Genomic DNA, 15,960 nt, shown 5'->3' with positions numbered 1-15,960 from the left:
TCAGTCAAATTACTGACTAGAACCAGATAATTGAATTCAGTCAAATTAGTGACTAGAACATGATAATTGAACTTAGTCAAATTAGTGACGAGAACGTGATCATTCACTAAATCTGAATCTAGTCAAATTACTGACTAGAACATGATCATTGAATTTAGTCAAATTACTGACAAGAACATGATCAGTTAATTTAGTCAAATTACTGACTAGAACATTATCAACTAACTTAGTTAAGTAATTGAATTGAGTCAAATAACTAGCAAGAACATAATCTATAAATTTCATCAATAACTGTCTAGAACATGATCTATGAGCTTCATCAATAAATGTTTAGAACATAATCTATTTCATCAATAACTGTCTAGAACATGATCTATGAGTTTCATCAATAACTGTCTAGAACATGATCTATGAGTTTCATCAATAACTGTCTAGAACATAATCTATTTCATCAATAACTGTCTAGAACATAATCTATAAATTTCATCAATAACTGTCTAGAACATGATCTATGAGTTTCATCAATAACTGTCTAGAACATGATCTATGAGTTTCATCAATAACTGTCTAGAACATGATCTATGAGTTTCATCAATAACTGTCTAGAACATAATCTATAAATTTCATCAATAACTGTCTAGAACATGATCTATGAGTTTCATCAATAACTGTCTAGATCATGATCTATGAGTTTCATCAATAACTGTCTAGAACATGATCTATGAGTTTCATCAATAACTGTCTAGAACATGATCTATGAGTTTCATCAATAACTGTCTAGAACATGATATATGAGTTTCATCAATAACTGTCTAGAACATAATCTATAAATTTCATCAATAACTGTCTAGAACATGATCTATGAGTTTCATCAATAACTGTCTAGAACATGATATATGAGTTTCATCAATAACTGTCTAGAACATGATCTATGAGTTTCATCAATAACTGTCTAGAACATGACCAGTGAACTTCATTGTTAAGGTAAACCTATACAAATCAACATACTAGGACATATTGAGCTGTCCTACTAAAAGTGTTTCTCTGACGAATAACCACTGAAGTATGTTCTATAAATCTTGTAAAATAGAATTTTCACACTAGAATTGACTAAAGAAAGTTAGCAGTTTACTGCATCATGAATGCAATTTGCTCCTAAATCCCAGTAATAAATAGGCCTCTTTGCTTGTGGTCACATGATAAAAAAAAGACAATCATTTTTATTTCACATTGTTTACAAGGTCAACAATCAACATAAGGTCTGTAGAGCTATTATTATGACGTTGCTAAGGGAACAGCTGTTGTTTTGGATATGTGAAGATCATAGTGGTACCTGGTAATTGAGAATTGATAAATAGTCATTTACAACCATGTTGAAAAAGTTGTTCTTAATCACGTCAACTATAATGTTACTGAGATTTTCTTGTCTGGGAAATTACAGCATTGCAGTAACATGGAAACCAGGTTTTAGACATTGGTAGTACTTCTTTTTATATATTTATTTATACAAAATTCTAAATACACCTGAACATGTCACCTGTACAGGTAGTTGTATAATTAATTTGTCATACTTGATGTGTAGGTATATTGATATTGGCTCTTGATAAAAAATATTGATATGCAAAATTGGTGATGTAACATTTCATGTTGTTAATTAATGCAGTGACGGAAATATTGCAATTTCCGATTCATTGATTAGGTTCGTGATTGGCATATTACATAGGATGGATTTTTTCCCTGTTCATCATTCTCTTTGATATTTTTATCATGTGACAGTACATGCCTGGTGATTTGATATTAAAGATATCATATTTCTAATAAACCCAGTGGAGTAGTTTTACTGGAATATAGACCAAGTGTAACACCAACCCTGTAGGGGATTGTACATAGTAATTACTGATCAGGATTTACACTTTAACTCTCATTTAAAAAAAACTACATAATTGGTCTATCACATCAGAATGATTGATGGAAATGTTTGAAGAAGTAAATTGGCCAGACAGATTGGCAGCTTGTTAAATGTGTCATATTGTCAGATATAATAATCTATATACTGCACTGGTGCTTCACAAATAAGGAAACTGAATGCACAATGCTGCTTGAATGATAGCCTTCTTCAGTAAACTTGTTGGTATTTATAGGTAGCTCAGGTTGGTAGTTAATTAAGGCTAAGTTGATACATAAATAAATTACCTATAATTAAACATCTTGACAAAGATAAGAGAATCCTTTGAGAATTGATGTTCCATGACGTGAATTCACCTGCCAGGTTGATATTTTATCTATGGAATATTTTGGTGTGCTGTGTGGTAAACTCCCCTCAAAGTACGCTAGTGTTTAACAATCTGGCTTCAAGAACATTTATCAAAACCATTACTAGAAAACAATATTTATGTCATCAGTTTGTGGGAGCTTGTCGTATCTATGATATTTAATGTCTGTACTGGGTGTACGTGTGGTGTGTGAATTAAGTAGACAAATATTTTGTTGATGAACCGATATAGATTTGAAGCATGATTATATTGCCTACCCTGACCACATGGCTACACCTTAGTGGTATGAGTTGTTCACTAGAGTAACCTGATTTTAGTCACCTAGTTTAGCTAATATGGTGCCTCTAGTCGGATCCTGTCCGTATATACTGTACAGTTATAGGTTAGTCGTATCAAGTTCCTCTTAATTTGTCAGTCTTATAATCTAGTTGTAGCAATTTTTAAAACTACATTTCAGTCTTTTGTGAACTATTACGTCATATATAGATAATGTACACGTTTCCCTGTCAAAAGAACTTTACCTGTCACCCTCAGGTTGATCAATTTGACATACTTGTGCAGTATCCAATGTATAGCTGGTGTACCCTGCCTGAATATAAAGACATTAGATCACTTTATTATATGACCAGGTTTATAGAGTTGACATTTTCACCTTGAGACGTATAAGAAAGAGTTCAAAGTTTGAATCCATTCACAGTAGTTTGCTGTGTGATCATTCTGATGTAAGATGAGATATATGTCTAGGTTCGGGAATGGGGTCAGTAAGAGGTTCGTTACTTTGATCAATTTCATTTGCAGATTGTCATGTTTCACTACATAGCCAGGTGACTCTGACAAGTGTGTTGTGTATTACATCTTGGTAATTAAGGGAACCATTTGGACAGTTATAACTGTATTAGGAAGTCACATAATCATGGACGAATGAAAGATATTTTGCAGTTTTGAATCTTTTGAAAGGACCTCCATGGAAAAACTTTGAGTGTGTAAGACTGTGTTCATATGCTCCATAGTGGTTAGGTTTATCCACAAAGAAAAGTGCTGTACTAATATTTGTCTGCCAAATAAAGCAATGTTGACAAGAATCTATCCCAATAATTCTTGTTGCTCCCCAGGTGTATAATAAGCCCTCAAATATCAATTTCACTAATGGTTACCTATTTGTGGCTATAGATCTAAATACTTACGGCTACAAATGTGTATCATTAGACATTGCTATGCCTATTTGTCAAGGGTGATATTGTTGTTAGTCAATTTCTTCCATCTGTTTAATAATATTTGTACTACATAGTGTAGTTTACTAACTATACTTTATCAGAATGTGTGAAAAGAATGAAATGGTATTATGTTGTGTATTATCAGTATGTGAATAATAAGAATTAACTAGAATTCTAGTTTGACTTTCTGTAACAACCACTAACCTAAAGCCAGTTGTCATTCTAGTTTGACTTTCTGGAACAACCACTAACCTAAAGCCAGTTGTCATTCTAGTTTGACTTTCTGTAACAACCACTAACCTAAAGCCAGTTGTCATTCTAGTTTGACTTTCTGTAACAACCACTAACCTAAAGCCAGTTGTCATTCTAGTTTGACTTTCTGGAACAACCACTAACCTAAAGCCAGTTGTCATTCTAGTTTGACTTTCTGGAACAACCACTAAATATAACCTGAAGCCAGTTGTCATTCTAGTTTGACTTTCTGGAACAACCACTAACCTAAAGCCAGTTGTCATTCTAGTTTGACTTTCTGGAACAACCACTAACCTAAAGCCAGTTGTCATTCTAGTTTGACTTTCTGGAACAACCACTAACCTAAAGCCAGTTGTCATTCTAGTTTGACTTTCTGTAACAACCACTAACCTAAAGCCAGTTGTCATTCTAGTTTGACTTTCTGGAACAACCACTAACCTGAAGCCAGTTGTCATTCTAGTTTGACTTTCTGTAACAACCACTAACCTAAAGCCAGTTGTCATTCTAGTTTGACTTTCTGGAACAACCACTAACCTGAAGCCAGTTGTCATTCTAGTTTGACTTTCTGTAACAACCACTAACCTAAAGCCAGTTGTCATTCTAGTTTGACTTTCTGGAACAACCACTAACCTGAAGCCAGTTGTCATTCTAGTTTGACTTTCTGTAACAACCACTAATAACCTAAAGCCAGTTGTCATTCTAGTTTGACTTTCTGGAACAACCACTAACCTAAAGCCAGTTGTCATTCTAGTTTGACTTTCTGGAACAACCACTAACCTAAAGCCAGTTGTCATTCTAGTTTGACTTTCTGGAACAACCACTAAATATAACCTGAAGCCAGTTGTCATTCTAGTTTGACTTTCTGGAACAACCACTAACCTAAAGCCAGTTGTCATTCTAGTTTGACTTTCTGGAACAACCACTAACCTAAAGCCAGTTGTCATTCTAGTTTGACTTTCTGGAACAACCACTAACCTAAAGCCAGTTGTCATTCTAGTTTGACTTTCTGTAACAACCACTAACCTAAAGCCAGTTGTCATTCTAGTTTGACTTTCTGGAACAACCACTAACCTGAAGCCAGTTGTCATTCTAGTTTGACTTTCTGTAACAACCACTAATAACCTAAAGCCAGTTGTCATTCTAGTTTGACTTTCTGGAACAACCACTAACCTAAAGCCAGTTGTCATTCTAGTTTGACTTTCTGGAACAACCACTAACCTAAAGCCAGTTGTCATTCTAGTTTGACTTTCTGGAACAACCACTAACCTAAAGCCAGTTGTCATTCTAGTTTGACTTTCTGGAACAACCACTAAATATAACCTGAAGCCAGTTGTCATTCTAGTTTGACTTTCTGGAACAACCACTAACCTGAAGCCAGTTGTCATTCTAGTTTGACTTTCTGGAACAACCACTAACCTAAAGCCAGTTGTCATTCTAGTTTGACTTTCTGGAACAACCACTAACCTAAAGCCAGTTGTCATTCTAGTTTGACTTTCTGTAACAACCACTAACCTAAAGCCAGTTGTCATTCTAGTTTGACTTTCTGGAACAACCACTAACCTGAAGCCAGTTGTCATTCTAGTTTGACTTTCTGTAACAACCACTAACCTAAAGCCAGTTGTCATTCTAGTTTGACTTTCTGGAACAACCACTAACCTGAAGCCAGTTGTCATTCTAGTTTGACTTTCTGGAACAACCACTAACCTAAAGCCAGTTGTCATTCTAGTTTGACTTTCTGGAACAACCACTAACCTAAAGCCAGTTGTCATTCTAGTTTGACTTTCTGTAACAACCACTAACCTAAAGCCAGTTGTCATTCTAGTTTGACTTTCTGGAACAACCACTAACCTGAAGCCAGTTGTCATTCTAGTTTGACTTTCTGGAACAACCACTAACCTAAAGCCAGTTGTCATTCTAGTTTGACTTTCTGGAACAACCACTAACCTAAAGCCAGTTGTCATTCTAGTTTGACTTTCTGGAACAACCACTAACCTAAAGCCAGTTGTCATTCTAGTTTGACTTTCTGGAACAACCACTTACCTAAAGCCAGTTGTCATTCTAGTTTGACTTTCTGGAACAACCACTAAATATAACCTGAAGCCAGTTGTCATTCTAGTTTGACTTTCTGGAACAACCACTAACCTGAAGCCAGTTGTCATTCTAGTTTTGACTTTCTGGAACAACCACTAACCTGAAGCCAGTTGTCATTCTAGTTTGACTTTCTGGAACAACCACTAACCTAAAGCCAGTTGTCATTCTAGTTTGACTTTCTGGAACAACCACTAACCTAAAGCCAGTTGTCATTCTAGTTTGACTTTCTGGAACAACCACTAACCTAAAGCCAGTTGTCATTCTAGTTTGACTTTCTGGAACAACCACTAAATATAACCTGAAGCCAGTTGTCATTCCAGCTTGACTTTCTGGAAGCTCTGGTGCCAATTAGGCTTTCAAGGCCTTCTGGTTCTTCAGGTTCAATAAATAGAAGTTGTTTATTTCTGTAAACATTTGCTGTTTCCATCATGTTACCTCTAGTCTTCATGATCACCAAACATGCCTCTTAGCTACCGTGGCAACAACGGTCATGTTTGTCAGAGGCGCTTCTCGTTGCGACATATTAAACATTGAATTAACCTGTACATCAACAGTAGTACTTGTAGAGTTTACTAATCAACAATTCATATCAATATTTGTCCTTTGGATAATTCATTCCAATTATTGACGTTTTACATACATTGGTAGTATCTACATATAGACATTGAAATAACACAAGTACTTTTGGTCTACTTCTTTCTGACTTAACATTATTCACAGTAAGTACCTTAAGATATTGGCTATAATGTACTACTTCTGATAATTACTAGTGAAATATGAGGATGTTGAAGACTTTGTCCTGTAGTTATTAATTATGTATGCAAGTACCAGGTAGGTATGATTGAAAGGTCTCCTCAATGATGATTTATGGAATTAGGGAAATTTTGGGATTTGTTTTCCCTATAGACATTTGTCATTAATAGGGGGTGGACAGGTCCTACACTGAAGTTAGTGTTTGTAAAGTTGGTGAAAGTCAAGGAGGTGGTAAACATGTTGTCAACCTCAGACTGAGTGTATTTGATAGATCTTCAGGGTATGGTTTAACAGTGATAAAGCCAAATCAAGATGAGTGTTATTTTTAAAGGAATATTTAGAATTTCAGTGGCCTGCATCAAAGCTTAAATCAAATCTAATTATCTTAATATCAGGATTGAAAACATAGTTCGAAAACATTCAACATTCAAACATGAATTATCAAAAACAGAATTTTAAAAGTTTAGTGAATTTTGAACTACAATGTATTTAGAATGTTTAGTGAATTTTGAACTACAATGTATTTAGATTGTCATGGAAGATACTTATTTTGATCTGTAAAGATGATTAATACTGTAAATTACTATGCCATGAGAGCTATCAGATCTGTAAAGATATGATATGTATGTTTTGTGCAGATCACAATCCTAATGTGGGCAGGTGATCAATGTTACTGTTTTGGTAACAATATTATAACATAAAAGGGGCCGTGGTAGCCAAGTGTTTAAGGTGTCCTGACAATTTATCGCTAGCCTTCAATCTCGGGGTTGCGAGTTGGAAACCCACGTTGGGCAGTTGCTTGGTTCTGACCATAGGTCAGTGTTTTTTTTCTCCGGGTACTCAGGCTTTCCTCTACCTCCAAAACCAGACACATCCTTAAATGCCCCAGGCTATTAATAGGACGTTAAACAAATAAACCAAAAAACCAAACCAATAAACCAAATTATAACATAAAGCTATCATTATTATCAGGGGAGATAGTATAAAATGTCTGTAACTGAGCGAGAAAGCTCTATGACCACCAATTAAGTTATCTTTATTAGAAAGAATTATTCGTCAACGAGGGGATAAATCTTTTCTGATTTCTATACAGATTTACATATTAAGTACATACTGTTGAGTGCTGTATTGGTAATCACTGTAGTATTGATTCTTGTCTCTCAGATATAGATCGAGATCGAGATATATATATGCCTGATCTCGCTGTATTCTAAACAATTCCACCATTCATTTACCTTTATTGAGATTTCCACTTTGCAGCATTAGCTAACAATTGTTTTGGATGGGGTCCCTGTAGGATGCTGTGCTCCATATACAGGTCTGTTGATGTAATAGCATTACAAAAATGTGTCTATCACAGGGGTTTGTGTTATATATAACGCAGATTCTGTCTATCACAGGGGTTTGTGTTATATATAACACAGATTTTGTCTATCACAGGGGTTTTTGTTATATATAACGCAGACTCTGTCTATCACAGGGGTTTGTGTTATATATAGCACAGACTCTGTCTATCACAGGGGTTTGTGTTCTATATAACACAGATTCTGTCTATCACAGGGACTAGTGTTATATATAACACAGATTCTGTCTATCACAGGGACTAGTGTTATATATAGCACAGACTCTGTCTATCACAGGGACTAGTGTTGTATATAGCACAGATTCTGTCTATCACAGGGACTAGTGTTATATATAGCACAGACTCTGTCTATCACAGGGACTAGTGTTATATATAACACAGATTCTGTCTATCACAGGGGTTTGTGTTCTATATAACACAGATTCTGTCTATCACAGGGACTAGTGTTATATATAACACAGATTCTGTCTATCACAGGGTTTGTGTTCTATATAACACAGATTCTGTCTATCACAGGGGTTTGTGTTATATATAACACAGATTTTGTCTATCACAGGGGTTTGTGTTCTATATAACACAGATTCTGTCTATCACAGGGACTAGTGTTATATATAACACAGATTCTGTCTATCACAGGGTTTTTGTTATATATAACGCAGATTCTGTCTATCACAGGGGTTTGTGTTCTATATAACACAGATTCTGTCTATCACAGGGACTAGTGTTATATATAACACAGATTCTGTCTATCACAGGGTTTGTGTTCTATATAACACAGATTCTGTCTATCACAGGGACTAGTGTTATATATAACACAGATTCTGTCTATCACAGGGGTTTGTGTTCTATATAACACAGATTCTGTCTATCACAGGGACTAGTGTTATATATAACACAGATTCTGTCTATCACAGGGTTTGTGTTCTATATAACACAGATTCTGTCTATCACAGGGGTTTGTGTTATATATAACACAGATTTTGTCTATCACAGGGGTTTGTGTTCTATATAACACAGATTCTGTCTATCACAGGGACTAGTGTTATATATAACACAGATTCTGTCTATCACAGGGTTTGTGTTCTATATAACACAGATTCTGTCTATCACAGGGGTTTGTGTTATATATAACGCAGATTCTGTCTATCACAGGGGTTTGTGTGTGTTATATATAACACAGATTTTGTCTATCACAGGGTTTGTGTTCTATATAACACAGATTCTGTCTATCACAGGGACTAGTGTTATATATAACACAGATTCTGTCTATAACAGGGACTTGTGTTATATATAACACAGATTCTGTCTATCACAGGGACTAGTGTTGTATATAGCACAGACTCTGTCTATCACAGGGGTTTGTGTTATATATAACACAGATTCTGTCTATCACAGGGACTTGTGTTATATATAGCACAGACTCTGTCTGTCACAGGGGTTTGTGTTATATATAGCACAGACTCTGTCTGTCACAGGGGTTTGTGTTATATATAACACAGATTCTGTCTATCACAGGGACTTGTAGTATAGTATTATATCGTCTGTCTCAGGGGTCAGTAGCACCCCAGAATGACTGGTGAATGTTCCTATATCGTTCTGAGATTTGATTGAAGCATGAATGATGATTAAGTATTGTAACAATAAGAACATGAACTACAGGAGTTATGTCAGAATAGATCGTCCGAGTATGGGTCTGTAAACGGAAGAAAAACTCAGAATTATGATCATCCGAGTATGGTCTGTAAACGGAAGAAAAACTCAGAATTATGATCATCCAAGTATGGGTCTGTAAACGGAAGAAAAAAGTCAGAATTATGATCATCCAAGTATGGGTCTGTAAACGGAAGAAAAACTCAGAATTATGATCATCCAAGTATGGGTCTGTAAACGGAAGAAAAACTCAGAATTATGATCATCCAAGTATGGGTCTGTAAACGGAAGAAAAACTCAGAATTATGATCGTCCGAGTATGGGTCTGTAAACGGAAGAAAAACTCAGAATTATGATCATCCAAGTATGGGTCTGTAAACGGAAGAAAAACTCAGAATTATGATCATCCGAGTATGGGTCTGTAAACGGAAGAAAAACTCAGAATTATGATCATCAGAGTGTCCAGTGTAAACATGGATTTGGGATGGTGATCAAGTAATTGTTTGGGATTATAATTAACATGAGAAGAAATAGGATTTAGACTTCATTGACCTATGGCTGCTCCTGTAATCCTCACCTACTCGACGATTTACACACCAATGTTATGTCAGGTTAGGCAGAAGTAATATACTACCTATATCAAACAAATCCCAGGCGTTAAAACTATGTGGTATAAACCTGGTACCAATAGCTTGTTTACTTCTGCCTGTTAGAGCATTAGATTGGCTTACAGATTAGTATACTATTCAGTAATCACCGATTAGCTAACCACTGGTATGTACAGTATTGAGCTGGATAGCCAGGCTTATGGTTGTAATATTTGGGTTGGTCTTTCTGAATGTGAAAAGTTTAATGTCTGTTTATATAAAATTTAAACATACGACACAGCCATATTTCAGGATAATATGCATACTTTTCATCTTTAATGACTTTTTTGTTCCTATTGACAGCTTAACCTACCCTACCCCTGTGGACTGTTTAACTTATATACGTATCACAAATTGCTAATGTCCCTTTGGGCTGTTTGATGACCTACGCTTTTTTTGACTGACCAGTCCATAAACTGCCATATGTATATATGGGCATGATAACTTCAGCTTCAATGCCAAAGTTGTGACCTAAACGTGTTTAAGTTTGAGTTCAGTAGATACAATAAAGGTTTGTTGATTTCATGAATCATATGCCTGAAATTTATAGTTGCATGTTGATCCCATACAACAGATGTATTTTTATATCCAGAATAGGCGGGGTCAATCACAGGGAACCTCATTGGTACATCTGTTTATTGTCGACCGGTGCGCCCGTACAGTGGGACATCAGGACCTGATGAAGCCCACTGTACAGGCGAACCAGTCGACAATAAATAGATGACATTGAGGTCTCCTTTACCTGTTGTGATTGACCCCACCTATTCTGCATTGTTTCTTTACTTTAATCACCCTGCATACTTTAGGGTATCCAGCCTAGGGACCCAGGAACCCAGAATTCCACCAATACACAACCTCACCCTCTACCCCTCGTATACTTTATTTTATATCCAGATTTACATACATGTACTTCAAAAGCCTTGTTTATTTTATTTACATTATGTCAGAGATACCCTGTCTTAATTGCTTAAGAATTTCTTTAATGTCAGAAAATATCAATGACTTGTCTTGTTTTTCAGTTGGTAGACTTACATGTATATCTGGTACCACACAACTTATGGAGAGAGCGGTACAACAACTTCCTGAATCAGAATGTCACCGAAACAGTATCCGCAGGCATCATCAGGTAACCAACCACACAGATATTGTAGAGCTTGGTAATGGGATGCTGAGAAATATCTACATTATTATTTTATTCAACTAATATGGACAAAAAATAGATAGGGAAAAATATACAATATAATATTACAAATCAAATCATCAAACCATCATATCTTCAGAAAGTAGAAAATCTTAATCTAATACAATCAGCAGGATATTAAGGTATTACTCATTGGCTCCAGACACCTTCTCACATTTTACAAAGGTATCATCAGTTATTCTTTTCTGTCGTTTTCTTACAGGGTCCATCCTGAGCAGAAAGTCATTGTGTTACGTGATGAAATTGACAGTCAGATAGGAGCAGAACTGGTACCCAGGGATTATGTCTTCTTAAAGAGTGTGGGAAGGAGTATAACTAAGGTGAGCATTGGTACAGTGTGGGAAGGAGTATAACCAAGGTGAGCATCGGTACAGTGTGGGAAGGAGTATAACTAAGGTGAGCATCCGTACAGTGTGGGAAGGAGTATAACTAAGTTGAGCATCGGTACAGTGTGGGAAGGAGTATAACTAAGTTGAGCATCGGTACAGTGTGGGAAGGAGTATAACTAAGGTGAGAATCGGTACAGTGTGGGAAGGAGTATAACTAAGGTGAGCATCGGTACAGTGTGGGAAGGAGTATAACTAAGGTGAGCATCGGTACAGTGTGGGAAGGAGTATAACTAAGGTGAGCATCGGTACAGTGTGGGAAGGAGTATAACTAAGGTGAGCATCGGTACATTGTGGGAAGGAGTATAACTAAGGTGAGCATCGGTACAGTGTGGGAAGGAGTATAACTAAGGTGAGCATCGGTACAGTGTGGGAAGGAGTATAACTAAGGTGAGCATCGGTACAGTGTGGGAAGGAGTATAACCAAGGTGAGCATCGGTACAGTGTGGGAAGGAGTATAACTAAGGTGAGCATCCGTACAGTGTGGGAAGGAGTATAACTAAGTTGAGCATCGGTACAGTGTGGGAAGGAGTATAACTAAGTTGAGCATCGGTACAGTGTGGGAAGGAGTATAACTAAGTTGAGCATCGGTACAGTGTGGGAAGGAGTATAACTAAGGTGAGAATCGGTACAGTGTGGGAAGGAGTATAACTAAGGTGAGCATCGGTACAGTGTGGGAAGGAGTATAACTAAGGTGAGCATCGGTACAGTGTGGGAAGGAGTATAACTAAGGTGAGCATCGGTACAGTGTGGGAAGGAGTATAACTAAGGTGAGCATCGGTACAGTGTGGGAAGGAGTATAACTAAGGTGAGCATCGGTACAGTGTGGGAAGGAGTATAACTAAGGTGAGCATCCGTACAGTGTGGGAAGGAGTATAACTAAGGTGAGCATCCGTACAGTGTGGGAAGGAGTATAACTAAGGTGAGCATCGGTACAGTGTGGGAAGGAGTATAACTAAGGTGAGCATCCGTACAGTGTGGGAAGGAGTATTACTAAGGTGAGCATCCGTACAGTGTGGGAAGGAGTATAACTAAGGTGAGCATCGGTACAGTGTGGGAAGGAGTATAACTAAGGTGAGCATCGGTACAGTGTGGGAAGGAGTATAACCAAGGTGAGCATCGGTACAGTGTGGGAAGGAGTATAACCAAGGTGAGCATCCGTACAGTGTGGGAAGGAGTATAACCAAGGTGAGCATCGGTACAGTGTGGGAAGGAGTATAACTAAGGTGAGCATCCGTACAGTGTGGGAAGGAGTATAACTAAGGTGAGCATCCGTACAGTGTGGGAAGGAGTATAACTAAGGTGAGCATCCGTACAGTGTGGGAAGGAGTATAACTAAGGTGAGCATCCGTACAGTGTGGGAAGGAGTATAACTAAGGTGAGCATCCGTACAGTATAGGAAGGAGTATAACTAAGGTGAGCAATTGGTACAGAAAGACAAACGCCTTGTTATAGACTGAACACCCCACCTCAGTCCTAGAATGTCCAATTAACTAGTGATCCTGTCTATACCAACCACCTCAGTCCTAGAATGTCCAATTAACTAGTGATCCTGTCTATACCAACCACCTCAGTCCTAGAATGTCCAATTAACTAGTGATCCTGTCTATACCAACCACCTCGGTCCTAGAATGTCCAATTAACTAGTGATCCTGTCTATACCAACCACCGCGGTCCTAGAATGTCCAATTAACTAGTGATCCTGTCTATACCAACCACCTCAGTCCTAGAATGTCCAATTAACTAGTGATCCTGTCTATACCAACCACCTCGGTCCTAGAATGTCCAATTAACTAGTGATCCTGTCTATACCAACCACCTCAGTCCTAGAATGTCCAATTAACTAGTAATCCTGTCTATACCAACCACCTCGGTCCTAGAATGTCCAATTAACTAGTGATCCTGTCTATACCAACCACCTCGGTCCTAGAATGTCCAATTAACTAGTGATCCTGTCTATACCAACCACCTCAGTCCTAGAATGTCCAATTAACTAGTGATCCTGTCTATACCAACCACCTCAGTCCTAGAATGTCCAATTAACTAGTAATCCTGTCTATCATACCAACCACTTCATGTTCAATTAATGTATTGACAACCACAGGGATATAACAATAGTAGATAAATATGGTGAAATAGCAAGTACACAAGTAAGCTAATGACACTGTTAGCATGACTACCAAATAGACACAGTACCGAGTTATATGTAGTATATCACATCACACATAGGCAGACATATCGCAGAAGTAAGATAGATAAAGTGAGTTGGTAGAAAGATTGTTTACAAAGATACGATAGACCACTGACAAAGTAAGATAGATATAGTGAGTTGGTAGAGATTGTTGACAAAGATACAATAGACCACTGACAAAGGAAGATATATATAGTGAGTTGGTAGAGATTGTTGACAAAGATACGATAGACCACTGACAAAGTAAGATAGATTATATATATAGTGAGTTGGTAGAGATTGTTGACAAAGATACGATAGACCACTGACAAAGTAAGATAGATTATATATATAGTGAGTTGGTAGAGATTGTTGACAAAGATACAATAGACCACTGACAAAGTAAGATAGATTATATATATAGTGAGTTGGTAGAGAGACTGACATTGACAAAGGTACGGTAGACCACTGACAAAGTAAGATAGATTATATATATAGTGAGTTGGTAGAGAGATTTTTGACAAAGATACAATAGACCACTGACAAAGTAAGATAGATATAGTGAGTTGGTAGAGAGACTGACTTTGACAAAGGTACGGTAGATCACTGACAAAGTAAGATTGAATAGTAACATTGATTTGAAAACACTGTTCTGAATATCCAGTGTCCAATTCCATTACAATTTCGTTGTGTGGGAGAAACCACTTCAACAATACAGCACAGCCAGGTTTTACAGAACTACATCCAATTAAGCTGTGTCATATTTCATCATTGTTTCCTGTATTACACTTATTTTAATTAGGATCTGGTTATATGTATTTTTTTCTGGATCTGTTATAACACGTAGACACCAGATTGTCAATAGTTGGTGTACCCTGTCACCCGTGTTATATCAAAGGCACCAGGATTGATTAGGATTCCATATACAACTTCTATAATTGATTCATTTGACCAATAAGACTTCGGTAAAGGAGTAGACATTGAGTCACTTTTAATCATTTCTCCTTTGGTCTTTTAGAATGATCCCAAAAGAAGGAATAACTTGTGTTCAGAAAATTAGAAAGGGAAAATATCGGCTCATAATTGATTTTCAATGTATCTATAGATATACCTGTATGACTGTTTAATCAATGTATACCTGTTACCTGAGGAAATTAACATATAATGTTTGAAGTTTAATTTCATGCTTGATAGGGACCTATGTAGTAGGTTAAAAACAAACATTGCTCCAGGCATTAGATATTTATAGATTTACTTTGTGGTAATCAAAGGTTACACACTTTGATGAAACAGTGTTATGTAAGCATCAAAGACTGGTTGACATTTCAGCAGCTGACATACTCGTATATAATGAAATCCTTAACCAGTCACTGAGGGGTGATATTGGGACAAAAAATAAATAAGTTTGGAGAACCAATGGATACATTCATTCATTAAGGGGCATCTAAACAGCAAATCCAGTCAAAACATTGATATTTTACAGGCCTATAAATCCCTATTATGGTGCAATGTCACAGAAGTAACATGATGGACTTTTAGTATGTATCATGGCAAATCGTGGGACTTGCTATTGACATGTAATTTGTTAAGCTGTTTGTAAATTTCAACAAAACGTAAGAAAAATGCATGTTTCAGGGGGACATAATTAACTCATTTGTATCCCATATATTACACAAACTTGCCATGTCGTTTTGCTCACAAGTGTCTAAAGCACAAAATAGGAGCATTGGTTTGACCAGCTTTGACGTTATTATATGTATAAACGCTGTTTTTATTTTGACCTTGAATTGCAAATGGCGGTCGTGAGTGATATCACACAAATATGGCATATTAGGAGGTATTTAAAACATCAAAAATGCTCTTATTAGACAATATAAAGTATTCTTGATGTGGCAAGAAGACTGCTTTTATGGAAAAATGTTCAACCGTTGAGTTTGGGGTAAAATAAGCCTATTTCTGA

General features: G+C 36.8%; 1 protein-coding gene across 5 annotated transcripts in view; it reads left to right on the top strand.

Moving 5' to 3' along the window:
• LOC117325097 (zinc finger CCCH domain-containing protein 13-like) overlaps positions 1-15,960 on the top strand; it is an 89,591-nt gene that overhangs the window by 28,028 nt on the left and 45,603 nt on the right. For all 5 annotated transcript variants that reach the window (XM_033881042.1, XM_033881037.1, XM_033881043.1 and 2 more), the window contains exons 2-3: positions 11,263-11,369; positions 11,647-11,764. In XM_033881042.1, coding sequence (XP_033736933.1) covers positions 11,263-11,369; positions 11,647-11,764 — 225 coding nt within the window. The remainder of the gene's footprint in view (positions 1-11,262; positions 11,370-11,646; positions 11,765-15,960) is intronic.

Source organism: Pecten maximus, chromosome 4 (genome assembly GCF_902652985.1).
Source record: "Pecten maximus chromosome 4, xPecMax1.1, whole genome shotgun sequence".
Taxonomy (NCBI): Eukaryota; Metazoa; Mollusca; class Bivalvia; order Pectinida; family Pectinidae; genus Pecten; species Pecten maximus.
Note: the sequence above shows the minus strand (reverse complement) of the source record. Positions and strands in the feature narration are given on the sequence as shown.